Here is a 27,981-nt window from a genome sequence, read left to right on the forward strand (position 1 = left end):
TGAGTAGCACCAGTGGTTGGAGAAGTCGAGTGGAATTGTGGAGGGGTACCAGGAGAAGTAATCCTGAATAAGGGTGAAATAACCTGGTACTCCACGAACGCAATAAGAACTCTGACAAGTAGCACGGTGCAGGGTCCCCGGCTCTAGGACACATACACACACCTCGCCTTACATTGATTTTTTTGTTTTAAATTTAATCATTCATAATCAGGCAGAGTAAAGGAAAATTATTAATATATATATAATACCCTTTTCCCTTGAGAAGAACCCAGTAGATAACACGTTACATTTTGGTGGTAGCCGGTCAAGGGATAGGGTAAATTTGATCATTTGATTTTTGATAAATTAATCATTGTGTTTGAAATTTTTGTTTTTGTGTGACTTGCTGTAGCTGGTGACTGAGTGCAGTTTGTAACCGAGTATCGCTGTGGTACTGTGGTACCGAGTGAAGTAAACTTACCAGGTCGCATTGAAATTTACTGTGTGTTGTGCACTAGGATAATGTGTGCAGGATAAAGGGTACTGTGTTCTGTGCACCGGGCTACTGCATACAGAATTGAAGGTACTAAGTTCTAAAAGTATTTTAGAGAACACCTGGTTCCCGTGAACAAGGTACAAGGAAACGTGATCAATTTGAGATATTTGGTGAATTAGTACACTTTTAAACATGGATGATGAGCAGGAGTTGTTAGCAGATCTTGAGAAAATCGATGCAGAGAGACAAAGATTGAAAGAAAAGTTGCAGATGATGATGCATAAGCAATCCCCTACCAAGGTGACTAAGTCATCTCCGGTGAGTGACTTGAGTTATACAGATGCAGGTGCACAACGACCGCAAGATGATACTATGGCGGAGCTGAACAGACGATATTTGCATGGAAGTCCAAGTTATGAATTATATGGACCGGATGAAAAGGGTGCACGTCCAAAAGCCAGAGCAAATGATCTGTGCGAAGATATGTCTACACTGCGGTTTACAAAGGGAGATAAGGAATTCTACCATAGGACTTCAACACCTAGTGTTCATTTCACGTCGCCAGAAACCCGAACCACGTCTACGCCGACAAGTGTTTTTTGGAGCTTGGCTAAGGACAGTTACACAATGTCTAGTATACCGAGGGCTTGGGGTCCTAATGTCACACCTATGAAAAATGAAATGATTGATAATCAGCAGATTGGAAAAACTGTGATGAAGCCAGCTATATTCGATGGCACTTGTTCGTGGATTGATTATAGAGCTCATTTTGAGGCATGTGGTAACATAAACATGTGGAATAATAAACAAAAGATCCTTTACCTTGCTGCATCTCTGCGAGGACAAGCTCAAACGGTGTTGGAGAATATGCGTCCAGACGATGCATGCGCTTATAGGGACCTTTGTGAGGCGTTAGAGGCAAGGTTCGTCCCAGCAAACCAAACAGAATTGTACAGGGCTATGTTAAAAAAGAAGCACCAAAAACATGCGAAAAATTCTTTGTACTCTGATCATTGGACATGCGGGACGCATGTATATCGAGGCGTGGGTAGTGTACAGTGAAAGATTGAGCGTTCGGTAACTTCAAAGATATGTAACTAAGGAGACTAGAGTGGACTCTCCCAGAATGCTGGTTACCCCTTTGACGGGTGGAACGACCCAATGTTATATAAGGACGCGCTGAGATGTTCTCAGAGAGAATTGATCTAGCAGCAGAAGTGAAAAGACGTCCAAAAAGAAGCGAAAGAAAGAGAGAGCAAGGGTTGAAGTGAGTAGCACCAGTGGTTGGAGAAGGCGATAGGAAATGTGGAGGGGTACCAGGAGAAGTAATCCTGAATAAGGGTGAAATAACCTGGTACTCCACGAACACAATAAGAACTCTCACAAGTAGCACGGTGCAGGGTCCCCTGCTCTAGGACACATACACACACCTCGCCATACATTGATTATTTTGTTTTAAATTCCAATCATTCATAATCAGGCAGAGTAAAGGAAAATTATTAATATATATATAATACCCTATTCCTTTGAAAAGAACCCAGTAGATAACACGTTACAGTACTTTATTACACGTGCATGTTTATTGATATTTTGTACGATCCCAACTATGTGTTTATTTCAAATTTTGACCGGTACATGTAAGATTGACTTGTGTTTCAACTTAGGATTTTTTTATTTACCAACGAATTTTTCCGCTAAATACTGCTGAGAGGTTTTACAGATATCGTAGAAAGTAGTTGACGTTTTCAAAGGGTTGCACAAAAAAAAGATAGAGAGTGCGCGCTCTAAATTGGAAACATTATTTAGCAGAAATTCGAAAATGAAACACTTCCCAAGCGTTCAAAGCCGGATAAAAAACCTAATATCGACTTAACACATGCAGTAGAGCTGACATGATAAAAGAATTGTCCGGAATTGAGGGATTAAGTGATTATTTTAAGAATGTTCACATAAGTTTTTAAACAAGGTTTGTTTAGACTTTATCGGTTACATGATCACAGTGCAAGGGTTTTATTTTTTTTTCAATATGTGGCAAAAACCAATTTTTGGCGACAACTTAACGTGTGTTAATTTTTCTCCTCAATGTGTGTCACTTTCCCACCCGTGTGTTTATTCGGGCAGTCTATGCTAATTCAATCCGCTTTACGTGCGACCGAAAATCTCGTGTCGCGTCAGCGCACATAGCTCAGAAAATTGCCCCAGGACTTCAGATCATCAATTATTATTTAACTGAGTAACATTTGAAAGGGTGCTTTTACTGCAGTGGTGAATTGTTAAAAAATAAGTGTCTAAATATGTGATGTCCATCATTGTCACATTAAAGGTGCGATATCGTCATCTGAGAATGTGGCTAAAAATTAACTAATTAACTAATTAGTTGAACACGATAAACTTCTATAGTTATGAACAGAATAGAAAAAAACTTAATAAGTTATTCATATCTCTGATATTATTAGTTAAGAGTTTAAAGTTAAAGATTAAATAAAATTTGATTAGATTAAAAGTAATGATAAATGACTATATTATCCAATGAAGTCAGTCGTTATAGAAATCATCAGAGTACTGCAAGTATCGACATGTTTCTTATTTCTTTGAAAGACCATAGTTCAATTGACTTGCAGGCCTCCCAAACAGCTTTTTTGCCTCCCAAAAATGTATGCATTTAATTGCAATAGATATGTGTTCTTGGGGATTTTACTTATTGGTATATGCATATTGATAAAAAAAATCATTTTAGTTATGTGGTATGATGTTGTAATACAAATTAATACTAGTTATCGGTCTAGAGCTTACATACATCAATACATGTTCTAACAGGCTTTGACAAGTTTTAGGAGAAGGGGGTGTTTTAATCAGACTAATGGACAAACCTGTTGCGATACAAATGAGCGACGGAATACCTACTCGTTGCTCGAGCTCGGCTCTAGTTTATATATCTAATTTATTCTGAGCAATGGGATTTTAGCATATATATATATATATATATATATATATATATATATATATATATATATATATATATATATATATATATATATATATATATATATATATAGGATCGATTTAATTTGAGAGGGAGAGAGAGAGAGAGGCAGTGTTGACACCGTTGTTTGTGAAAGAGGATGGTTCATTTTTATTTTTTTGGACCTATAATTACTGAGTTGTTTTACTATGGATACTGAACTGTGAATTAACTTTAAGCTTTACCCCTGGCGAAGTATTTCAAGAGGATACATTAGTAAAAATGAGATTTATTGAGAGTTATTTCCCTTACACCCTAAGAGCAGAACGTTGCATAATATTTAGGAGCATAAAATGATGTTTATCCGACTGTTTTCGACTGAGAATCGTTAAATTAATGATTATTTAAGTATTTATTTTAACTATCATGTATATAATAATATAAACAAAAAACATGTAAAAGTCGTATTTCAGGAGACTTGCACTCTATAATATCAATGGCAAAATATAAAAGCAAACAATTTTCAGTTGATTGCAAAATGCAGGATTTATTGAAATTTAGTGACATCATATATGGGCGGCTATCGGGTAATATAGACTTATATCTAGTTCATTGTCATATATATCCTTTGTATAATTTTATTGAGATTTGATTTTAATACGATACTATCTGAAATTAGAAGAAAAAAATGTGGCAGATATTTGACCATATCGAACGTAGTCCATTATCATTGTTTTAGATTTTGGCACACGTATTTGTTGTGTATGTTTACATGTCTTCATATGTAGCTTCCTTTTCTGATTGTCGTAACGCCGTATATGCCACATCTCGATCTGTACCATGTAAATCATCGTAGTGTTGAGTCATTCCATAGCTTTTTGTATCAATGTTTTTGTCACCAGCTTTGCCGGTTTGACGGAAACTTCCACGTGTTATTTTGAAGCAAAGAAATATTCCCACCATTACTAATACCAATCCAATCACAGAAGAAAAGGTGATGAATACGACAGTCAAACTCGTTTTCGCAAATTTATCCCCTAAAATAAACAACAAATAAGGTCAGAAAATGGCCCCAACCATCTCTATGCTGAATTGTCGGAAACAAATTGACCATAAAAGAAGGAAATAATAAAGAATAGATTCCTTATTTTACGCGGGTACTTAATTCCGCGATCATCAAATCACGAGAATATTAAATCGCGAACGCCAAGTATTTTCCATTATTAATTATGGTTTACGAAACGTCCGAAATATGAAAACAAGATTTTAAAATCTATTAGATGTATTTTTTGCAATTTTTGCGGATAATAATTCCTCGCTTTTAATTAGAAATATACAGTATTTTAGGTTTAGAATCCTTTTTTTTTAAATTATATTTAAAACAAACCTTCTCAAGAAAATTAATACAATCGACAAAAGGCCACATCAACACAGTATTCTAATGAGGACATATTAGCTTATTTTGCTTCTACCTTTTACTGTTACCCTGATATCATCGACAAACGAAGAGCAATTGATACTGTTACAGCTCTGCAATTGGAACAAGTGTTCTTCTCCTGAGGTCAATGGTTCGAATTCGGCATGCGCTACTTTGCCCTCTCCAGGATCGGTTATATTTGCAACTATTCTCCAGTTTTCACCTTCCTTTAATGACAAAATAAATAACTGTTCGAGTCCTCCATCGAACTCTGAAACCCACGTCACATTTATGTAACCATCGGTCATATAATACACAGTGACGTTGACAGGAGGACAAGGCTTATCTGTAAAATGATGTCATAAATAGAACTATACATGTATTGAAACTTATCTTGAATAACATGAAAAAGATTGAAACATCAAAGTATGTAAATGACGTTAATAGTTAATGTGAAAACTACTGTACAAAGGTAAATCGAATACCACTAAAACGATTGAAATATCAACTAACGTAAAAGTTATCACCATACCCTCTGGAATAATTGTAATTGTTGCGACTGTTTCCCTGTTGTACATCAATGTATAGTTTCCAAAATGATTCGGATCATACATTTCTACGGTACTTTCTATGCAGTGTTTGTAAATAACGTCGCCTTGCAAATGATTGTATTGACCGGCTCTGATTTAGGAGAAACCCAAGTGAAATTCCAACCAATGGAACAGTTACTTTGACTGTGATATTGCTTCCGGTTTTTGAACCATAGATTGGTTTGAAATATACAGAGTCGTCAATTCTAGGTTTACCTAAAATATGGATATGATAATACTGTAAAGAATGCAAAGAATTCAGAATGAAAAAAAAACCATGATTATTTTTTTGGCTATTTAACTATAATCTATTTCATCCACGTATCTTACGAAAATTGTGAAGGTTCTTACAAAATACGTTGACTTTGAATACTTTCATAGTCCTGTTGAATGCTGAAGATGATCCAGCACATATATAATTATCTGAATCATTGCACTGGGATGATTCTATAGTGTAGTTCAACCATTTGTCCTCTTTCTCTTCCAATTCAGTTTTAGAGGTCCCCTGACCCCTAATCAGTCGAATAGTTGGAGGTGGATTTCCGTCCACATAGCATGATATTTGCAATGGTGTGTGTTCCTTTTCTTCCCAGTTAAAAGTCATTATGTCATTCATAAAGATAATTGGTTTTCCTAGGTCTAAAAATAAATTAAAAATAAACATAGGAAACTTATCCAATTCAACTACATCAAATGATAGTCAATCGTAGTTAAAAGTAAATTTCAAAAAGAAGAAAAATGTACAAATCCAAGAATGTTTGCATTTAGGAGATATAGAAATTGATTTTTTCTTAATAATGATATGTGATAAAAGAATATTAACATAATTTAATGATATTTTGATATAGTATGAAAAATAAATAAATATTTCTATTTGTTTTAACTGGTAATATTTTGATTTTTTCACAAAGCCCTTACAGTTAATTTGAGAAAAGCTTTAAAAGTAAAGATAATACACAGAAAAAACAAAAACAAAACAAAACAACAAACCAAAAAAACTTGCATTGAACATCAAGAGTGATACTTTTGTTTATCACTGTATCTATTCCCCATTTTGCTTCACAAATTATCAAGGAAACATTTCTTTTTACTCGTTGTTGCACTAACATTCCGTCATTTAAGAGGACATGGAGAGATCCAGTAGACTTCATGTATTTCCAGGTTGTGTCACACGGTGGGTTACAATCAGCTTTACATTGATATGGACCGATTGTCTCCCCTTCCTTTATGGTTAATGTATTAAATCTGTTTAATGTGGGTTGTGGAGTCAATATCAGTTGTTCTGGTCCATCTAGGGATAATAGAAAAAATGTGGGCATTTCAGAACTATCATTTATAAATTAGCTTATCGTATAATTGATAATTAACTCTCTCTCTCTATTTCTCTCTCTCTCTCTCTCTCTCTCTCTCTCTCTCCGAGTATGTATAAAATGTTGACTTTTTACAAAAATGACACATTCGTACAGAAACCATTGAATGATCAAATACAAAATATTTGAAGACGTGCAATGAAGAGGCCATTAACATTCAATATATTCAATGTGTATTCGTATAAAAAGAAGATACGTGAGGTTTTAAAACCTAAAACACTTTATGTACTTCATAATATTTATCTTATTTCCTGATCTCAAAATTTGGCATGATACTACTATAGAACCTTCATTGCTTGATAACAATATCGCTTTACAGTAACGTGGTGTCTTACACTTTTTTTTCTCTCTCTCTCTCTCTCTCTCTCTCTCTCTCTCTCTCTCTCTCTCTCTCTCTCTAATGTTTTTACTGATTGTAATGACGCGGTGTCTTACACAGAGGATTTATCTGTACTGTATTGCTTCGATCTGACTGCAGTTTGTCTTCTGTTGCTGCACACGAGTACCGATTGTATTTGTGACCTCTGGTGATCTTAAATCGCAGAGTCTGATCTGTTACTCCATCCATCTTTGTGTCATTGACAAACCAGATGTAAGACAAGATGACAAGCTTTGAATAGTAGGCAGGGGCTGATGTTGGATTACTGGAGCATGTCAGCGCAGTATACGTATTTATCATTTTGTCCGTGTCTCCCTTAATATTTGGTTTTGAAGGTTTATTAAAATGCACCACAATTACAAAAAAATGATTATCTTACTTTAAATAAAGATGTGTTGTTGACTATAAAACATTTTCATCAGCAAAAGGAATAAATTAACAAATCTCAATTCACATTGGCATTGGGTTGGTAAAATATATCTTTTGCGCATATTCGTTTTAATGAAATATAAGCTCAAAGAAAGATAATGTTAAATGGTCACTGAATTTTTTTAAAACCAGGGAAACTATGTAGAAATCCAATTATTTAGCAAACTATGTATGAAACAATGGGCTCAAAGAGTGCATTCTCCGCATACTATTCAACCACATCAGGGGTTAATAAATGGTAATGGCAACTGTATAAAAAAGACATGTGTTAACATAACAGACCAAGAGTTTGCGACTAGAAGTAGTAATATGGGTTTGCAACTAAGTATGTTTTTTTAATAATGCCCTATCGCTAAAATACGACCACAAGAGGTCCGCCTTTGCAGTACCAAAAATAAAATTGATTATAATTTAATCACTGCGTTTGGTTTATGATTAATAATTCAGTTTCCTTACGTTACATTGCTGGATATATTACAGCTACTGATAATAATTCATCATATGTTAGTTGTTTATCCAGCAAACTCAATGATCAATGGGTCCTGATCATTACAATCAAAGATTATTCTTCTTATCAAATCTATCAAAATGAAATCTTCTTTTGTGTTTTCGTCTGTGAACATCTTTGTTTTTCAAATATATTTTCTCTAATTAAGAGCAAAGTCTTTGTATTTCTTTTCAAAACATACTCTTACCAATGCTCAAAGCCAAATATTAAGCGTATTTAGCAGAGTATGAAGAAAAAAATCGAACGATAATACTTAAAATATTGATAATAGAAATTTGCATGGCACAAATAGCAAACAGTCAGTTTTTTTTTTTTACCTCAGAAGACCTTTTAAAAAAACATAATTCAACAGAAATGTGTATAATTCTATTTAAATAGTGTTTTGTTTATAAGTAAATAACACTACACAAATACAATTTAATGTTCAAGCATATGTTTTCGCATTATATTGCTATGCAAACGACATACCCAGAACAATAAGAACAACGCCCCCTTCCATCCACGCAGCTTCAGAGGACACTCCCCCGGCATAATACCCAGAATCCTCCAATGTCGTGTTCCGTATCAGAAACGCGATATTGGTTGAATCAAGTGGCCTGGTAAGATACTGGTACTTGGGTGACTGCCTATCAATTTCATTATAATGTACTCCACTGTTGCTAATGGTGAATATACTTCTGTTGACTTGATATGTGTGGTAAACGTTATATTGACCGGAAGATGGGAAATAATGAGCTATCCAAGTTACGTTCGCATTGTCTCCTATCTGCGTTTTAACTTGAGAGACTGCAAAAGATCACTACTTTAAAATTTATATTTTGCATACATACGATGAATATGTTCCAAACTAGTAAACTTTTGTTGTATGACATAAGTTTGCAAACGTTTTGTTATATATTTACGAATTTATGGCGATCTTATTTATCTATACAGCTTTTATATTTATCAATTTTCATTATATATGAAATTCACACATTCAGCAAAACATTTGTATAGCCTATCCTTCATCGAATTAAATCGGATATCTACGTGTAAATCAAAATAGTTTTATGGATTTTTGAGATAGCAGACGGTTTGATATTGTCATTTTTCATAGAAATGATACAAATAGCGATGTTCTATATTCAGTTGAATTCTTGTAAGCAACGAAGAGCACTCTTTTTAACTTAGGAGGTAGAATAAATCATAATAACTTAAAAAGATTTTGACCTCATTATTTTTTCAATGTGAGTATGAATTTTCCTTAACAATTTGATCACGTGGACATGCGTTGCTAACTCCAAACTCATTTAGTACGTGAAAAGACTTCAACAATCGTTCTGTGCCTGTTCGAGACATGCATTACTTACACAGTACACTGATGATACTTAGTTTGAACAAAAGCAGTTGAATTAAATTGATTTTAAGCATTGAAATAAATTGCTAAAAACGTGCAATTTAACTATACACATATCTATTTGTAAAACACAATAATTTCCTAGTATCCCTGTATGCGCTATTTATATTAATAGGTTCAGTTCATGCTTAAACTGATCTATTTTAACCACAGAAATATTTTTTTTTTCAAAAAATAAACTGTACCTCTGAACGTCCTTTCACTTTCTTCCTGCTCAGATGTCAATGATCTTAGTCTGATGTTGATTGCTTTATATAACAAGGCGCTTCTAACAGTGTACTGTGTATCGTTAACCCGAGTCCAGCTACTTGAGACTGTATCCAACGTTATCAGTACCTCGAACGCAGGGGAATCAGGGGAAGGGGCCCAAATGAATATCACATCGCCAGACATAAACTTTGATGATATTTCTAGACCTGAAAATGAAAGAAATGTTTTTATTTTTTGAAATTAAATAAAATGTTCTACGATGTGCAAATGGGCTGATCTGAATATTGTGGTTTCATTAATACTGTTAATTTCTATAAATAAGCGAGAAATTAATATCCGCGTAAAATTCCAAGAAGCACATCAGGCGGATTTTTAAATCTCCCTTTTATATTTCGGACGCATTTAAACCATAATAAAAAAAATATAAAAACTCAGCGTTTGCGATACAATATTCTTGCGATTTGATGAAAAACAGTTATATCGCAGAATTAAATTCTCGCGTAAAATAAGGAATTCGCAGTATGTGTTGAATACCAATTCTCGTAGATTTCGTTCTAAAGTTGATCCACAAAGAAAAATGAGTAAATGGAAGTGGGATTTCTACTAACAAGTTGTATTTATAGAAAATTCAGTCACAAAATAACGTATCCTGGAAACTGAGATTTTTTACTGAATCCATGAAAATTGATACCAACAGTATGATATATTGGAATAGGACATATTACTACTAGTCGGTGATGTCCTCTTTTGTAAGGTTAAGAGTCTTCTTTATAACTATCTAAATTTTTACTAATATTTTAATACAAGAGTTCTAAATTTGATAACTTACATGTATTCAAATTATTAATGAATATAAAATTTGGCGATACTTATTATGCATTTTTAAGAAAAGTTCAAAATCCTTAATAACGTTAAAAAAAATAGCAATACATTTCAGGGTTCTTTCCTGGGACCATGATAAAGTGATATGATATACAGGAATGACATATTTTACTGACTTCCAGGAAATTATGTGTGCTCCATTTTATGTAAACAACAAACTGCATTTTAATTTATAATATGACAAAAATGTACTTTTAAATATATCAACTAACCTTGAACAAGGCCAGGCAGACCTAAAACAACAATGCACAAAGAAATCATCTGTGAATATCGACTATGAAGACGCACTGCAAATATAAATCAGGAATTCTAACTACGCCCCAAATGTTTTTGTCTGATTCAGGAAGAACCTGAGTTAACAATGAGCATCAACAATAAAAATTAAACTTCCTCCTATATGTAAATCATGAACCTTACACGACTAATTTAACGGAACAAATAAAAGGAAATGCGTGAAAATATATATTTTATTACACTTTAGGATCAACATCATGTTTTAGGACTAGATGACTTTTGACAATGATAAATTTGAAAAACCCTTTTCTGACTTCAAAAAGTATATTTGAATATTATTAAAGTATAAGCAACATAGCAATTAAAAACAGGAAAAACATAAGAAAAAGCTAAGTAGAATACTAAGTGATACACTCAATTTCATTCTTGACGTGACATGCAGACGTTTGTATTAAATTTTTTACTCAAGAAAAGAAAGATGTATGAAACTCTTAAAACGAAATTAATTAATAGACAAATGATTGACTCGACAAAAAAGTGTTGTGGCAACCCTCTTATGTTACAGTGTTCAATATTGATATGTTATTGTATTATTGGTCAATTCTTTGATAATTTTATAATGAACGAACTACCTAGCCATCCATTAATGATACAATTCCGAAGTGTTAGCATTAATGGCCGCAATGCTCACTTACCTATGATGTAAAGGAAAACACAAAGTAAATGCATCTTTGACCATTGTTGATATAATTGTTATTTCTTATGTGGTTCTCAACCAATAGTGATACGTTTATGTAATCAGTATGACCCTTTTAAATGGTGTATGTTTTTTGTAATACGGCTCGCCATACATAATTGCATCATTAATAGATAAGGTCTAATCGCTACCGGCAAGACCTTTAACTAGGCCAAATGCAATATTAAGCTATTTGTCATTATTGGTCAATGATGTACTTATTTTAAGTAGTTATTTAAGTTATTTAAGTACTTATTTAAGTACTCTTTAAACCCAACTGATGAATATCCAGAACAGCATGCATAACTTGTTCAGAACTTTTTTAACACTGTACTAATCTATACATAATTGCATTATTGTATTCATCTACTAATGTAGTAAAATTAATATCATAAATGTGAAACAGTGTGTTTATTTTTTCGGTTCTCTCTCATATCATTGGGGGAAGTGAATTGTTACCTTTAATTACATAACTTTGAATTTGTATTTATAAATAATGTAGATAGGAAAATTGTATCTTTAATGAACACTAAAACAACTTTACATTACTTATGGATACATAATCATTAGACATTGTAAAAGTATGTTCTTCGGTTTTTTCCACAATTGTTTACGCCTACATTGTTTTCCAGTCTACTTATATTATCATACCACCTGACACTAATATTAGTCAGCCTAATTAATTAATGATGTGCTAGCTATTTACCCAAATTCAATAAGATGTATGATATCAGGAACTATATCCAATTTAAGAACTGTTTATTTTGGAATCAATGGGTAATAAAAATGTTATACTTAATATTCATTTTTAAGTTTGCCAATTATAAAATGCTGGAATGTTAAGATATACAATTGTACATTTATACCTGTACAAACAGATGATAAACATTTAAGAAGTGTTTAAACTCAAATGAACACGTTTATGGTTACGTGAATAAGAGTCATACAATGCCCACTTAAGTCACGAAACAATTTTCAAACATTAATTATTTTAAAGTACAAAACAGATACCAACGCCTGCCGTGATTCGGGGCAACCACTTTTTTTTGGGGGGGGGGGGGGGGGGTTAATTACTTATTTAAAAGTAGAACTAACATATTAGATTCAAACATTCTCTAAATCGGGAAGGGGTGTCTAAAAATATTCCATTTCCATTCAATAATAGTTATTGTCTAAAAAGAAAACCCCTAATTGATATTCTTCTATTTCATTGATTAATGACAAAATCAAACCTCTGATAAGTATTATTTATTTTTAGATTATGAAGATTCGATACATGAAACTTGCAATATGTTACAATATGATATCATGATCGATGTATCAAAGGCGCGTTGTCATATTTTGAATCCTTTAGCTGCTTCTATTACGAAATGAAAGTATGATATTGATTTTTATAATAAAATGCTTCCTTTAGACAAAGTAGACAAGCCAAATAAGACATTTTAACCACACTTACGGATTAGTCATGTTAACCGCGGTATATTTGAGGATAAATTTCACCTTCGTTATCATTGTCAATGAAGTATAATTTAGTTTAACAGAATGTGGTCGCAAACAATAATCAAAGTTCTGAAGTACTTACAGGAGTTGATTTTTTCGATAATCATTTATTCAAAATCAACGATATGTGATTTTGCATGACAAGTAGTATCAGTAATCGAAAAATATCTGAGAAATTTTAGCGTAGGAATACATACGACTTTAAAAAATATCTAAACTGTTTGTAAAATTAAAAATCTTATTATTTTCATGGTATTAATAAATAAGATTTCCTGAAAAACAATGCTTCAGAATACATAGCATTGAATTTATCGATTATTTTCAAGAACTAAGCGTTGTCAGCGGTATTGATTTGTGCTTAGGTCCAAACACTGTTTCATTTTCGTTTTGCCCGATTTAGTGCATAGGAGAGTTGATTAAAATCAACTCCCAAAAACGATTTAGAATGGTGATTATTATATGTACAAATGTAAAGATAACATTCTACCCTGTATGATAATCCGCAACTTTATCGTAAGGCCTTGCCTTTTAACTAGATTGATAACGATTTTGATTTGTAAATACTGAGATTAAAGTATACTTGTATCATTTGGCTATAATGCTTTAGCTTTTTCTTAATTAAACCCCAAAAATACTTAAATTGGCGATACCTTTCCCATTTTTATCTAGCGTATATAATATATAATATTCTTTTGTAACACTAAAAAATAGTAAAAAGGCATTTCTGTAAATAAAAAACCAAAACAAACAGAATTGCTAGGAAATTGGCATCTTTGGAATAAAAGCTTATGAAACAAATCAATTGACACGTCAGGGTTTAAAATAATTAGATTTTTAAAAAATGTGCTTGTATTTTAATCACTGACATTTTTGATTTAAACATTATCTACAGATACCTCAACTCCTTTGTACACAAGATAATCTCAAATTTACCATATCAAATATATCTGTTTATTCTGATAAACAGTCGTAATCTATTAAAGGCAGTAAAGACAAGTACACAGTTGTGATGTGATGTTCGCTGACTCTGTTAAACAGTGTATTGTGCTGCTGATTGTGGCAATTGGAATATCATGTTTAGGTATGTTCTTGCATGTTATACATAGCATAAAAAATGGTTAAATCTATAAAAATACACGGGATACACAGTTTTACTTGTCATTTTCATAATTTACTAACTCTGTGTATGTTTATTAGGTTTTCAAACATTTACAATGATGAAACAATATACAAGATACGTTCATATAAATTGCCGAGAATAAGATAAATACAGCATTTTTATCTTTATAAAGTGTTTGATTGAACAAAGGGAAGTCAAGATTGAAACTGATAAAGGTTACCGACAACACTTGTGAAAGCTTTGGTACACGCTGATTGTAAAATGTTAAAAAATAAATCCGGAAATGATGTTTTTTTTGTGATTGTGACGCAAAGAATTCATTTAAAATGTGGCGGATGGGACATTCATCGTGACTTTTACATAGGGTGTTCGAGCATTAATGTTGTAATCGGGGCTAACCGTTTACGTCAAAATCATTGACTAAAAAGCAACCATTTAGAGTTTAAAACCTCACATACTTATCAAATCTTTAAAAAAGATGGGATTACTCTGTATTAATAAAATGTGTTTTTTTAAATACACTTGTACGAAGAAAAACTTGATATTTCTGTTTTGCACACTGAAAATTATTTAAGTATAATAGAATCCTAACAAGAAATCATATTGACGCAAGCGTCAAATGGGCCGCAAAAAGTATAATTGTTGTATGAATCATTGGTCGTTTACATAAAAACACAAGAAAATAAAAGTTGGTTGTACTAATTCTTATGGTAAAGTTTAATATACTTTCAGCAACTTGTTTTGAAGTTTAACATTTTACTATTATCATAAAGAATCGAGGTTGTTACTGTAAGCATTTCTAACGGTAATTGTATGATCATTGATCATAGTATGAAGTAATGGAGGACGCATTGATTTGTACATTACTCTAATATAAAGTTCAACTCATCAATTTTCTATTGGAGATTACATGTATGTATTTCAAACCATGTTGTTGCGTTGTATTGAATTAAAACTTTATGCATTAGTTTAAATGATTTCAAGGGACCCATGATAAAATAAAAATGGATTAGTTCAAATTTCCCAGTCAATTCAAAATTTCATTTATGCCATATTTTTGCGTAAATAATTGATATTTACATGTATGTCATTTCATGATATTTTCTACCACATTTTACATGGAGATGTAATAAATATACATACAAAGTCATTTTATTTGACACGGCACATATAAATTCAAATATATCATTTACATAAAATTTAATGACATTCAGGTCTTTAGTATTCCAGGTCTTTAGTATGTCCCGCATACCTATCCCGATGCATTGTTTTGAAAAGAATGAAGAACTCCGAAACTTTCCGAATAGATTATAGTCTCGATAATAATGTGCCAAGCACGACAGTCCACTAAGTATGACCTATTTTTCATTTACGACTAAAACCAAAAAATATTTGATATTTTTTAAAAGGCATGAAACATATTTCTACATGCAAGTTAATTTTTAATTCATAAAAAGAAGCATACTATTAATTCTATTAAAAGAGAACTATCCCGCAGAAACGCAGTATCACTATTTAAATGTATATCAAAAAACGGACCGCCTTCCGGCGGCCCGTAATTAACAAAAACTATAGAAAATCATTCTTAATAAAATGATTTTGATTTGAGTTTTCTATGAAAATCTCATTCATAAATAGCATATCATCTATTATCACTAATCAATTAGTTTAATCAATGCATTTATTTGTTAGACTGTGGCCATTGTAAGGATGGAAAGCCATGTTCAATAGTTACCGGGAATTGTAGGAATGGATGTGAAGTTGGATGGTATGGGAAGCAATGTAATAATGGTAAACAATATGTATATTTATTTATAAATTAAGGCATTTTGCAAATAAACTACAAAATGCCTGCACCAGAGTACGTGCTTACACCTTTGGTAATTCAACACATTTGTGATGATGTCCATAAGGCTTAATTAAATTTTAACTGATAAGTTATTTTTGTGAAAATAATCAAAAACCTACTTTCATTTTCGATAAACAAGCCCAAAATAGAAAAAATGAGAGTGAGATTGTTGACACGCTTTGGCGGATCAAAGTCAGGGATAGTCTCGATCAAATAATATACTTGCAATGAAATAATATTGAATGATTACTTAAAAAGTGAATATTATTTTCCGTGTGTCTATTTAAAGAAAACATAGAAGTTAAGATTGGACAAATGTCGAATAAATAAAATGAGTCAATTCGTTCCTTTAGTGGAAGGTTTTAGTTTCGATACTCAGTCGCTTGCGAAGCACGACTTCTGGTGAGCAAATAAGATAGAACTTTCCAGAACAAGGTAAATGAGAATGCAGATTGACTAATTAACGAAATTTGTAGTACGAGTTTTTATGCATCGCGGGCAGATACCTTGGATCTTTAATTAAACATTTGATAAGTAAAACAGAACAATAATTTCGACTTAAGTATTAATGGAAATAACTTTCTAGAGCGGGATATCCAGACACGGGTTGCTAAATTGACATCATGGCGAAGAGTGTAGGGCGAGTTAACCATTGGGCAGGTTTAAAATATGCATGCAAATTGATGAATAAAGCACACCCTAGCGTGTTTTAATTTCATAAACTTTCATATCACGACAGATTGTTTGTAAATCTTGAACTTTAATACGTACACATTAATAAACATATCATTATATTCTGATAAACGATGTATTCATATAACGGTAAAGTTTAATGGTGATGCCTCTCTCTCTCTCTCTCTCTCTCTCTCTCTCCAGATTGTTTTTATCTGAAATTTTTATTTGAGCCAGTAATAGAAATTATATTGAAAATTGACCCAAAGAACCAAACTTAGAGAGAGAAACACTAAAACCCATTTACTTGTTTGAAATAAATAGAATAAAAAATGTGTTTTATTTTTGTTTCAACTTTAAAAAAAAAAAAGAAGATATCGAACTAAAAAATAAAGTTTTAAATATTAAGCATTATATCATGATAGTGTGTAAAGTGTTAATTCTCGCGCTTGCACGGGTTTTCATCTAGTATATATAGATTTTAAAGAAACCTAGTATAAAAAAAATTTTAGTTTGGAATGAAATCGTAACTTGTGTTAGGTAAAATTGCAAATGTTCTGAATGCAGTTTATTGTATTTTATTTTATGCTTAACATGTTTGATATTTATATCTTACAAGAGTGCAGTAACGGAACGTATGTTTTAAATGGAAAGTGTGTGAGATGCCAAGGAGTGTGTAAATACAACGCACCTTGTAACAAATCAACCGGAAAATGTGATAATGGTTGTGGTGATCACTGGACTGGAAAATTTTGCGAAGGTGCGTCTTTCATTGATTCCGAAGATCCCTTATATTGAATATTTTAAAGCAATCTTAATTGAATTCTGATCAACGTGTAAGGTAAATAAATATAAGTGTATAATTATATAATGTTCTTAACTAAAGTTGGTAAAACTATTCTTGTGAATATCTAACAAAGAACAGTTATGCTATTGCATCGATGAAATAAAATATTTGGCTTTAAACCACAACAGTTATTGCCATAAAAACCAATGTACTTCTTTTTTGTAGAATGTGCTGATGGATTTTACAACAAAAACTGCAGTGGCACATGTGGCTTTTGCAGAAATGATGAAGTGTGTAATAAAGTCAATGGGTACTGTATCAATGGCTGTAAATCAAACTATAAGGATCCGTTTTGTCAAGGTAACTCTTTTATATACGAATATCACTCTCAAAATACATAATCAAAGCATGATTTATATACCTTATATCCGGTAAATTTCGCAATAGTTATCGCTGTTTTTGCGATCTTTTGCACCTCGTTTTTTTTTTAGTTTTTATTTGCTTTTACAATGTTTGGAGCTCAGAAAATGTTTTAAAGAAATAAATGGAGACTACATATGTACCCTGTTATAGTAGATTATGTAGCATGCTAATTATTTAGCTAAATATCCTATATTGCAGTTATAGGGTATTGCGATAAGTAAATTGTACTTATATCAACATAAGACATATATTAGTTTATCTACTGGGATATTGTAACTTATATTTACTTCAGAAATATCTCAGTTCATCTACTAATAGGGATATAGACGGAGGAGTCCTTCATTTTGAAATAACTCCAATTTTAGTCAAGACATCAACTGTAATGACTTTGTATTTTTTACTTCCCTCGTTGATATTTTTTGAAAGACTTGAAGGTTTCCTTTGTTCACTGCCATGTGCCATCTTCATAGATCTTGTTTTACTTTAAATGTTGTTTGACTTGTATTTTTGTATTTCAGGACGGGTTTGGTTTGTGTGAATTTGTTTCTTTTTTTTCTTTTTATTTGTTTAGTTTGGTTATTCTAGTCTGATGGATTGCCTCTAAATTTCGAAATTATATTTCAAAACAACTGTTACTATGTGCAACATGTTTGACTATTGGGTCAATATTGTAAAATAACAACGTGTTCAAAATGAAACAGTATTCCACCCATGAATATATTTCAGCTCTGAATATTTCGTAGAAGATATATTTACCTAAAAAGTATTGCTTGTTCATAACATTTTTAAAAATTAATTGAATTAAATGTATTGGTTGCATAGTCATAAATTATAAAACATTGATATCTTAAACACAATTATTTATTCATATACGCTGCTAGGATTTATAAGTAAAATACAATGAAGAAGAAAAAATTGAGACATTTTGTGTTTAAACATTTTCTTTTCTTGAAAGCATAGGTGCCTTATGTTACAGCAAATACATTAAAAATAAATATATTACAACGTCTATTAGTTGTTTGTTAGTAAAGGAGACATAAATCGACTTTAACGTAAGTTTCAACAGATCAGTGGGAAAATCTCAAATATATTAATTTAAAACATCTATTTCTTTATCTAGACTGTTTACCTAGATTGTTTGGAGAAAATTGTCAACAAATATGTGGAAATTGCAAAGCTGGTTTAGCATGCAACACTACTTCCGGTATTTGCTCAGATGGATGTCAGGACAACTGGAAGCCTCCTTATTGTTCGGGTAACTGCTATTATCGTATATTTTTTTTTAAAAATGGAAAATTATTTGAAAGGGACTTGGACACGATCTGACTTAAAAATTTCATTTATTTTTTTTTCGTTTTTAATGTTTGTAATGTTCAATATAGAAGTTTATAATGCTATGTCAAAATTTGAAAGTCAAATATCAAGTTATAGGCAAATTACAGAGCTCATAATTTTTTGTTTTGTAAACAAAACTCGAATATTGTCATTTTTTAAAATGTGTTGTATTGGTGTCAATCAAATGTGTCTTTCTTTTGTTGAAAATAATATTTATGAATATCTTGAATTTATTTAAATTGTTTTTTACAAGTCATTTTGACTAAGAAATGGTAATTCTCTACTTTACATTTTTGTAAACAACTACATGTATAAGACTCTAGCTTTGTTTACATAACAATCAATTCTTATCTCTGTATCTCGCTTGTAACGACTTTAAAATCCAATATGTTGGTCATTCATTCAAAGTGCACTTGCAAACCATTTTATTCATAAAGATAAAAATGTTGCACCCAAATTGTGTCCAAGTCCCTTTAAATACAGAAACGATATTTGACGCATACACCATTGTGACAACCATTTTCGTATAACCGGTCAGCAGAGGAGGCTCATTCTTCCATGGCACCTGATCCTTCCTCTATATTCTTAAAGGTCCGTGTTGCTTTGCTTTGAATTTGTATTCCTTTTATAGATGTTTGAGATACTTGACAGTTTGTAATTGTTATTTTTTTTCACGGAGACACAGATACACAGATAAACTTAAGTAGACAAAAATAATCGTTTGCAATTTTTCATTTTTAAAGGGTTGATGAAATGATTTGACTTTTTAAAGGAAAAGTTATAACCTTACTTTGCAATTTCCAAATACAGCAAAACTCGTTTATAACGAATTTCAAGGGACCATAGAAAAAACTTCGTTATAGCCGTAATTCGCTATACGTATATCGTAAAAAATATTATAGCGAATTCGTAATAAAATAATTAAGGGTTTTCCCGGCTAACAGTTTTCTAAACTATCGTAAGTTATAAAATAAGTATTACCGTAATTTACAAAGAATGTCAATATAACCATTTCATTTCAATTTTTAAAAAGATTTCGTATACTATTTGAATTTGAGTATTTTATATATGCATCTTAAAATTGCATGTTTCTTCAATGAAATTTGAAATGGAAAAAATTCGTTTTAAAAATGATGAAATACGTTAAAATTTTGCCAGCGTGGGTCTTAAAATTACTTTGTTATAGCCGTAAATTCGTAATAGCCGTGTTCGTAATACACATCAATTTTCTATAGGTTTATATAAGAAATTTGCCGGGACATGAATAATAATTCGTTATAGCCGTAAATTCGCTATATCCGTATTCGTTATATTCGAGTTTTGCTGTACTAGTATTTAAATGATTTTACTATTTCAAAGAATTTTTTTATTAGTACAATATATCCTGTATTGCAATAGAATGTGAACCTCAGAAGTACGGCCCAGACTGTGCCCTGGACTGTGGTCACTGTGAACATGGCAAATCGTGTTCAAAGGATACAGGGGATTGCCCTGGTGGATGCGAAGAAGGGTGGGCAGGAGGAAGATGCGATATACGTAAATAACATATGTCTTAATTAAGACTTGGAAATGTCTTCCCTAATAAAAAAAACTGTTTGCGCAATTCGCTGTTATTCCTGCATAACATCAGATTGGGTCAAGAGGTCAGAGTAGCGCACGAATAATCTAGGTCACTACTTTTTCTTGCGATAAAACAAAATGTATGTCCTAATAAAAATATGTTCTTTATTTGTATTGGCATAAAGAAAAGTATACCTGTATACATAGTTTTATTCATTCAATTTTTTACCACACACATTAGGCCTAACCGTTAACATTATATAGAATAAATGATCATGGGATTTGTAAGCGGTCGTGAAAATTACAATTGAAATTTGTCACGGTTGAAATCAGTTATAGTTAATTTCTGCATTTTTTAATAAGTCTGGATCTCAATCGCAAACGCAATATCATAGATCTTTCATACCACTCACGATCAGACTTTACTCCTTTAATTTCTTCTCTGTTCGTTTTGCTGCGTAAAAGAAATTAAATTAGGTTGTTCCTCTAATTTCTTAGGGAAATTATTATGCTTTTTAATCTGACCCAACGATAGAATTTCGTCCGAAATTCCCTAAAAGACTCAAACCTGGCTTTCAATCGCTTTTTTAAATTTCCCACCGCTCTGCTACTTCAACGGGAAATAATATTCTGCGAGGATTCGTTTATTTTTTTTTTCAATTGTACAAATGAAATTTTGCTATTGTGTCACTTTATCATAAAGAACCATTTATTATCAGCTTTTGCTTTTATCCCTGGCTATCCATCATTATAGTTTTAAACTGTGTGCCCCTCTATATTAAGAAACGTTGTAATTTTGTTTGTATTTTGCTAATAAGAGCGTGATTCACTCTAATGTTCATTAAAAAAATAAAAATCATTGAATTTTTCTGGGCACAACTGAAAATTTATTATCGTTAAATGGGTTATTAAATTATTCTAAAATAATAAAAAAATATCATTTCAAGGAATAAAAATATTAAGAACTCACTGTTTATTGATATGATTGAAATCTTTTTTTTTAAAGAATGCATCAATGGGACGTATGTTTCACACGGAAAATGTGTCAAATGTCAAGGTGTGTGTAAGGACCAAGCACCTTGTAATATATCTACAGGTAGATGTGATGACGGTTGCAGTGATCACTGGACTGGAATCTTTTGTGAAGGTAGTTGAATTATTTGTCCATGAATGATGCTTGGTGGCCATTAAAAAAATAGGATTATTCATTGAGATTTAACATTGGTTTGTTAATTATAAATATCATTTACTTTATTTCTTTCCTAAAAAAAAAAATCCGTATATTAAAATATAAACGTTTGATTGATTTTATATGTCGTCATAAATGTTTCTTTTTAATGCGATTTATATTGTTCTAAAACAATACAACTATAATCCAGTCCACTTTATTCGTGTTTGCCTTAACATTTCTATTTTTGTTTGGGCCATGTGAAAATTTTATTCTTATTTAAATGATGGCCTCAAAGAGTTTGTAAACATTGGTTAATAGAATTCAATGTACTGTACGGACCACGTTTAAGCAACGGAATTAAACTCGAGTACTTTAGTACAGTGGTAAATGGTCTTCAACGTGACTGTTAATAAAATACAGTATTAATACAAAACTCCGTATATGTTTTAGAATGTGTTGATGGGTTTTACAACAAAAACTGCAGCGGCATATGTGGATTTTGTGTAAATGACGAAGTTTGTGAAAAAGTAAGCGGGCATTGTCTTAATGGCTGTAAAACAGACTTCAAGGAACCAATGTGCCAAGGTATCTGGAAATGTGTACAGATAAAGAGAGAAACAATATACCATATCTTATTTCAGTTTTGACATATTGCTAAGTGTACTGTTACACTTCAGACTGTATTTCCGGCTTTTTCGGAGAAAATTGTCAACACAAATGTGGTAAATGTAAAGCGGAAGAGGCATGCAACACTTCTTCTGGGGTTTGTCCAAATGGTTGTCAGGACCACTGGGTCCTTCCAAACTGTACAGGTAAAAGCTTAAGAAATACGTGTATGTGTAATTTGAATCAACTTCCAGTAGGAAGATTTTTCGCGAGGTTTGCGATAGTTCCCTAAGCCCAACTATTCCTCTTCACCAGTTTAGATTGTCCCTAGTGTTTTGTATTTAAAATAATCTACATGTAATTGTAAATATAAGTCGCTGCGAACCGATTTACAAACTAAAATCGTCAAAAATAGAATTTTGTTCACAGTATATGCCAGTTGTTTTCCCAATGTAGGCATGATATTAAGGGCTTATCTTTAAAAAAAAATATTATGCAACAAAAAAGTATTTCTATTAAAGGAACGTTATCTAATTGTTTAATTAGCATGTGAACCTCATAAGTACGGCCCGGAATGTACAATGGACTGTGGCCACTGTAAACAAGGAAGATCGTGTTCTATAGCTACTGGGGCTTGTCCTGATGGATGCGAGGGAGGGTGGACTGGAGAACGCTGTGATACAGGTACTTCATATTATATGGTAGATAAAATGCAGCAAATACCATACAATGTCTGTCTTGTAATGCGTAAAATACGTGCAGACTCTTTTAGTCAAGGATTTGAATTAAATTTCCTGTTGATAATTGTACTGAGCCTATGACAGTATCTTAACCTTCCTTTGTGTCGGCTAAGCTAAGCTTAACACTAAAATTTGGTCAAGTTCAGTGTAAGACATAAATAGTCCCCTCGAAATTATAATGAGTAAATCGGTTTTGTATATTCATTAAATATAGGATATGTATGCAATATAATTAATATAGATTTTAAATGAAGTCAATAAAAATGCGTTATCAATCATCTATCAATACAGAACAACTGGTCGACAGGTCGTCTGTTCGATGATTGAGAGGTCGATCTGTATACCCACGACCTGTCAAACGTCACCCTGTCGACCTGTCAACCTATCGACTTGTCAACCGTCGGCCTGACAACCTGTTTACCCGTCATTCTGTCAACTGTCGACTTGTCGTCCTGTTAAACAGTCAACTGTCGAAATGTCAATCGCTCTATCCGTTGACCTGTCTTCCCGTCGACCTGTCAATCAGTCGACCTGTCAAGCCATCAACCTGCCTGCACGTCACCCTTTCAACCTTTTGACTTGTCAAGCTGTGGATGAATATCCGATCTATTTATTTTTCATCCTTTATCTGTACAACTTAAGAAAGTACTCTTCAATCCTTTTATAACTAAAATCAGCCAATATGCTAGAACTACCGTCAAAACGCGTTAATGTCTAACCCAATTAATGTTATAAATAATGCATGTAATTTTAAGATACTACGCAAAATATATTTGACTTTAGGACTACTTTTGTCTTATTTTATACTTGAGCCTTAAAATTTAGTACATTGGGAAATTTCAAAGACAGTTCAATTCTATGATATCTAGAGTTTTTATGTTTTTGCTGAAGAAGATAAGAATCTAATTAATTTGTTATTTTACGACCTTAATAAATATGAACTTTCTTCTTTTAAAGAATGTAAAGATGGAACGTATGTTTTACAAGGAAAGTGTGTTAAATGTCAAGGTGTATGTATGAATAATGCACCTTGTAACAAGTCAACCGGAAAATGTGATAACGGATGTAGTGATCACTGGACTGGAAAATTTTGTGAAGGTACGTAAGTATCTGTGATGAGCAAAATTAAGATCAGTGGCTCATTGAATGCATTGTAAAACGTTATTTACTCCGACCCTGAAAACATCCTTTATATTTAACAAACTATATAAATCATTACAATACCAAATACTAGACATCATGCTAAAGTTTACCATGAATCACATTGTCCGTCCCTAAGCCGTTGTGTCTTAGTGTACATCAAAACTGTTTAATGACGTAATTACTATAGAAGTGTGTATTATGTAATGTGTCATATTTAAATTTTGTAGAATAGTAAAGTAACATCTTGCACAGTAATGGGTTACTTTGCGAAAAAGTATTGGTATAGATTTTAGCGTCATCAAACATATACGTTTCTGTATCTTTGAATAAACACCACGACAGTGTTTAAAGCAATATAAAATCATAAATTCATGTTTAAAGAGTAAAAATGGATATTCAATTTGTCAAACATCGCTTTGGACAACCAAACAATTCTAGATAAGTTTGAATATGGATAAGGAATTTCAATATCTTCACCTTTTTTTTTAGGATTCTGCAATAAAATTTGCGTTCACCGTTGAAGAATATTTGTGATAAAAAAATGATTATTTAAAAATTCATTTGAAGTTTGATAAATTGAATTTAAAACACTTTTTTGTAGAATGTGTTGATGGTTTTTACAACATAAATTGCAGCGGCATATGTGGTTCTTGTGTAAATGGCGAAGTTTGTGAAAAACACGAAGGGCACTGTTTGAATGGCTGTAAAACAAATTACAGGGAACCTTTGTGTCAAGGTCGTTTTTGACAACATATATTAACCAATGTATAATCATAATGAAAATGCACGTTTGAAATATTTTTATATTACACTCGACAATTGAATAAAATTTATGCATTTTAATTATTTCATTGGTACACTATATAATTTGTGTTTTAAAAGAAAATGAATAAAATAGGAATAATATTTGATGAAATAACATTTTCTTTCTAACAAAACAAATAACAAATGATACAAAGAATATTCAAAAACTGGGTCTTTTAAACTATTTTCTTTTAATCAGATTGTGTTTCCGGTTTCTACGGAGATAGTTGTCAAAATAAGTGTGGAAAATGTAAGGCTCGCGCAGCATGCAACACTACATCCGGTGTGTGTCCAAATGGATGCCAGGACCACTGGATACTTCCTAATTGTACAAGTAATACCAAGTATACTTTATAGACCTGTTTAAAAACATACGATAACAAAAAGGATAGAAGGACCATAATGCTTAAATCACCACTACGCCTATGCGATATTGAATATAACAAAACCGTATTAAGACTTCTTTTTGATTTTTTGTTAGAATGTGAACCGTATAAATATGGACCTGACTGTGCAACCCAGTGTGGCCACTGTAAAGGCGGAGGCTCCTGCTCAATGGATACGGGGAACTGTCCCGGTGGATGCACATACGGTTGGATCGGGGACCGCTGTGATATATGTAGGTTGTATACCTCAAGAAATAAGAACATATTTACAGTTAGCTATGCCAGTCAATCATATTTAAGTCACATTAAAGTCACCTTTCAGTTACCGTTCAGTCATCTTTCACTTGACTGAATTAAAAACATGCATCCTGTCTTTAACGTAACCCTTCAGAATAACTTCGGAAATTTTAATATACAAATAGGGTTTTTATGGGAAAAAAAATACTCTGATTCTTTCTTTTCCCCCTATTTTTCAAAGTAAACACTGTATTATTTTTTTTACAATTGTGTTGTATACAAATGAATGGTACGCCTTTTTTTATTTTAAGTCTGCAGTAATGGTACTTACGTCTCGGGTCAAAGTTGTGTCAAGTGTCAAGGTATGTGTAAGGACAGCGCACCTTGTAATAAGTCAACCGGAAAATGTGATGACGGGTGTAGTTTACATTGGACGGGGACATATTGTGAAGGTATTTGGAAAATTAGTGCTTCTTATTTTCGCCGGACACAAATTGTATTTGAGAACAATATCCATCTTTAAGAGAGATATATGTGCCTCGAACTTATCTTAGTCAAATTCAAACATTATACTGTATACCTATATCAGTTTTAGCGGAATCGGGATTTTAATGAGTTGACATAGAATTCTCTGGCGCATGTTTTTTCAATTCATAACTCATCTATTTAAAAAAAAAATATGGTTTTGAAAAGATGCATTATGCTTTTTAAAAATTATTTTAGAATGTGCGGATGGATATTTTAACAAAGATTGCAGCGGCACATGTGGTAATTGTGTAAACGGTGAAGTCTGTGAAAAAAATGAAGGACGTTGTTTAAATGGATGCATGACCAACTATCAGCAACCATTATGTAAAGGTATAAAGATAAACAAAATTAGTGTAAATTATTACTGATCAATAATGATCTACATATTTTATGTAAAACATTATTAATGAATTCATCTAATGGTAAAAAGTTCAAAAATGCCAACATACATTGCATTTTGTACAACATTTGCAGCAACCTTTTTGTTCTAATGATTAGTCTGTTGTTTGATATTTAACAATACCGGAATTCATAATAATACATATTGTACAACTAAACACGTTCAAAATAAATGCCCTTAAAGATATTATACCAATATTACTTTTTCAGATTGTATTCCTGGGTTCTATGCAGAGAGATGTGAAAAGAAGTGTGGAAACTGCAAATCTGGAGTATTATGCGACTCTACAACTGGGCGTTGTCCAGATGGATGTCTGGATCATTGGGTACCTCCGTATTGTACAGGTACTAACCGTTAACCCCATTGACGAATACGTTATGCAATACATTGACACGGAAAATATTGGTTTGAATGTCTTTTATGTTTCATTTTGCAGCACAGGCTAGCAGTTCTACATTAAATTTGGGATGTCCTCTGTCATGGATCCTGTGTTATCTTTTTATCCAGTTGATATTGATTTAGCTAATAAGATTTTCTTACAACTGAAGTAAATTTTAAAGCAACACAAACTTTAATTTTGTCATTTATTCTGTGCGAGTTTGCTGGAACACAATGAGGAATAGGTTATAGTAAAAGTGGTCAAATTAAAATTGTTAGAAAAAACGATGCTTAAATAGTAAAAAACGCTAACTTAGAAATATTGCATGCGATTTCAAAATCATCTAATAAGAATATGTGTTTCCTCTGATGAAAAACGGATTTACCTTTTTCGTTGAAAGATTGAGCAGTTTTAAATGTTCCTTTTTGTTTTATACCTAATTGTAATAAAACAAAGTAATTTTGTGCCAAAAAGAGTTTGTTTTTGCAATATCATTTAATATTTTTTTCTTTATATCTGATCTTACCAATCGCCATGCAATCATAAAACTATGATAGCTGCATGTATTTGCGATGTGTTGTGATTGACGACAACTTTCACTTATCATTCAAAACTTCTTTAACATGATATTCTATTGTAGTACTTTATAAAAACAAAGAATTTTAAAAGGCCGATGTAGTTTTCATTATTATCAATCTTGTCTTGATAAAATGACAAACTAAAAAAAGCAGTTGAACTGAATGTGAACAAGGA

At 32.1% G+C, this 27,981-nt stretch overlaps 1 protein-coding gene and 1 pseudogene across 1 annotated transcript; one reads left to right on the top strand and one right to left on the bottom strand.

Moving 5' to 3' along the window:
• Positions 1–3,710: 3,710 nt before the first annotated feature.
• Positions 3,711–10,993, bottom strand: LOC128172363 (uncharacterized; annotated as a pseudogene).
• A 3,052-nt stretch (positions 10,994–14,045) lies between these two features.
• On the top strand, positions 14,046–27,418 carry LOC128172336 (multiple epidermal growth factor-like domains protein 10). Its single transcript, XM_052838134.1, has 18 exons — positions 14,046–14,169; positions 15,901–15,999; positions 17,349–17,489; positions 17,742–17,876; positions 19,060–19,194; positions 20,673–20,810; positions 21,841–21,981; positions 22,456–22,590; positions 22,683–22,817; positions 23,158–23,295; positions 24,309–24,449; positions 25,096–25,230; positions 25,498–25,632; positions 25,780–25,917; positions 26,233–26,373; positions 26,645–26,779; positions 27,059–27,193; positions 27,286–27,418. Exons 1-18 carry the CDS (start codon positions 14,103–14,105, stop codon positions 27,369–27,371), a joined length of 2,310 nt encoding a protein of 769 aa, XP_052694094.1. The 5' UTR covers positions 14,046–14,102; the 3' UTR covers positions 27,372–27,418.
• The last annotated feature ends 563 nt before the right edge of the window (positions 27,419–27,981 follow it).

This window comes from Crassostrea angulata, chromosome 2 (genome assembly GCF_025612915.1).
Source record: "Crassostrea angulata isolate pt1a10 chromosome 2, ASM2561291v2, whole genome shotgun sequence".
In the NCBI taxonomy this organism is placed as follows: domain Eukaryota; kingdom Metazoa; phylum Mollusca; class Bivalvia; order Ostreida; family Ostreidae; genus Magallana; species Magallana angulata.

Coding starts and splice junctions, on each gene's coding strand:
- LOC128172336 (XM_052838134.1), top strand. CDS start 14,103: ATGTTCGCTGACTCTGTTAAACAGTGTATTGTGCTGCTGATTGTGGCA. Junction 17,877..19,059: donor TAAGGATCCGTTTTGTCAAG/GTAACTCTTTTA, acceptor TTCTTTATCTAG/ACTGTTTACCTAGATTGTTT. Junction 26,780..27,058: donor TCAGCAACCATTATGTAAAG/GTATAAAGATAA, acceptor TTACTTTTTCAG/ATTGTATTCCTGGGTTCTAT.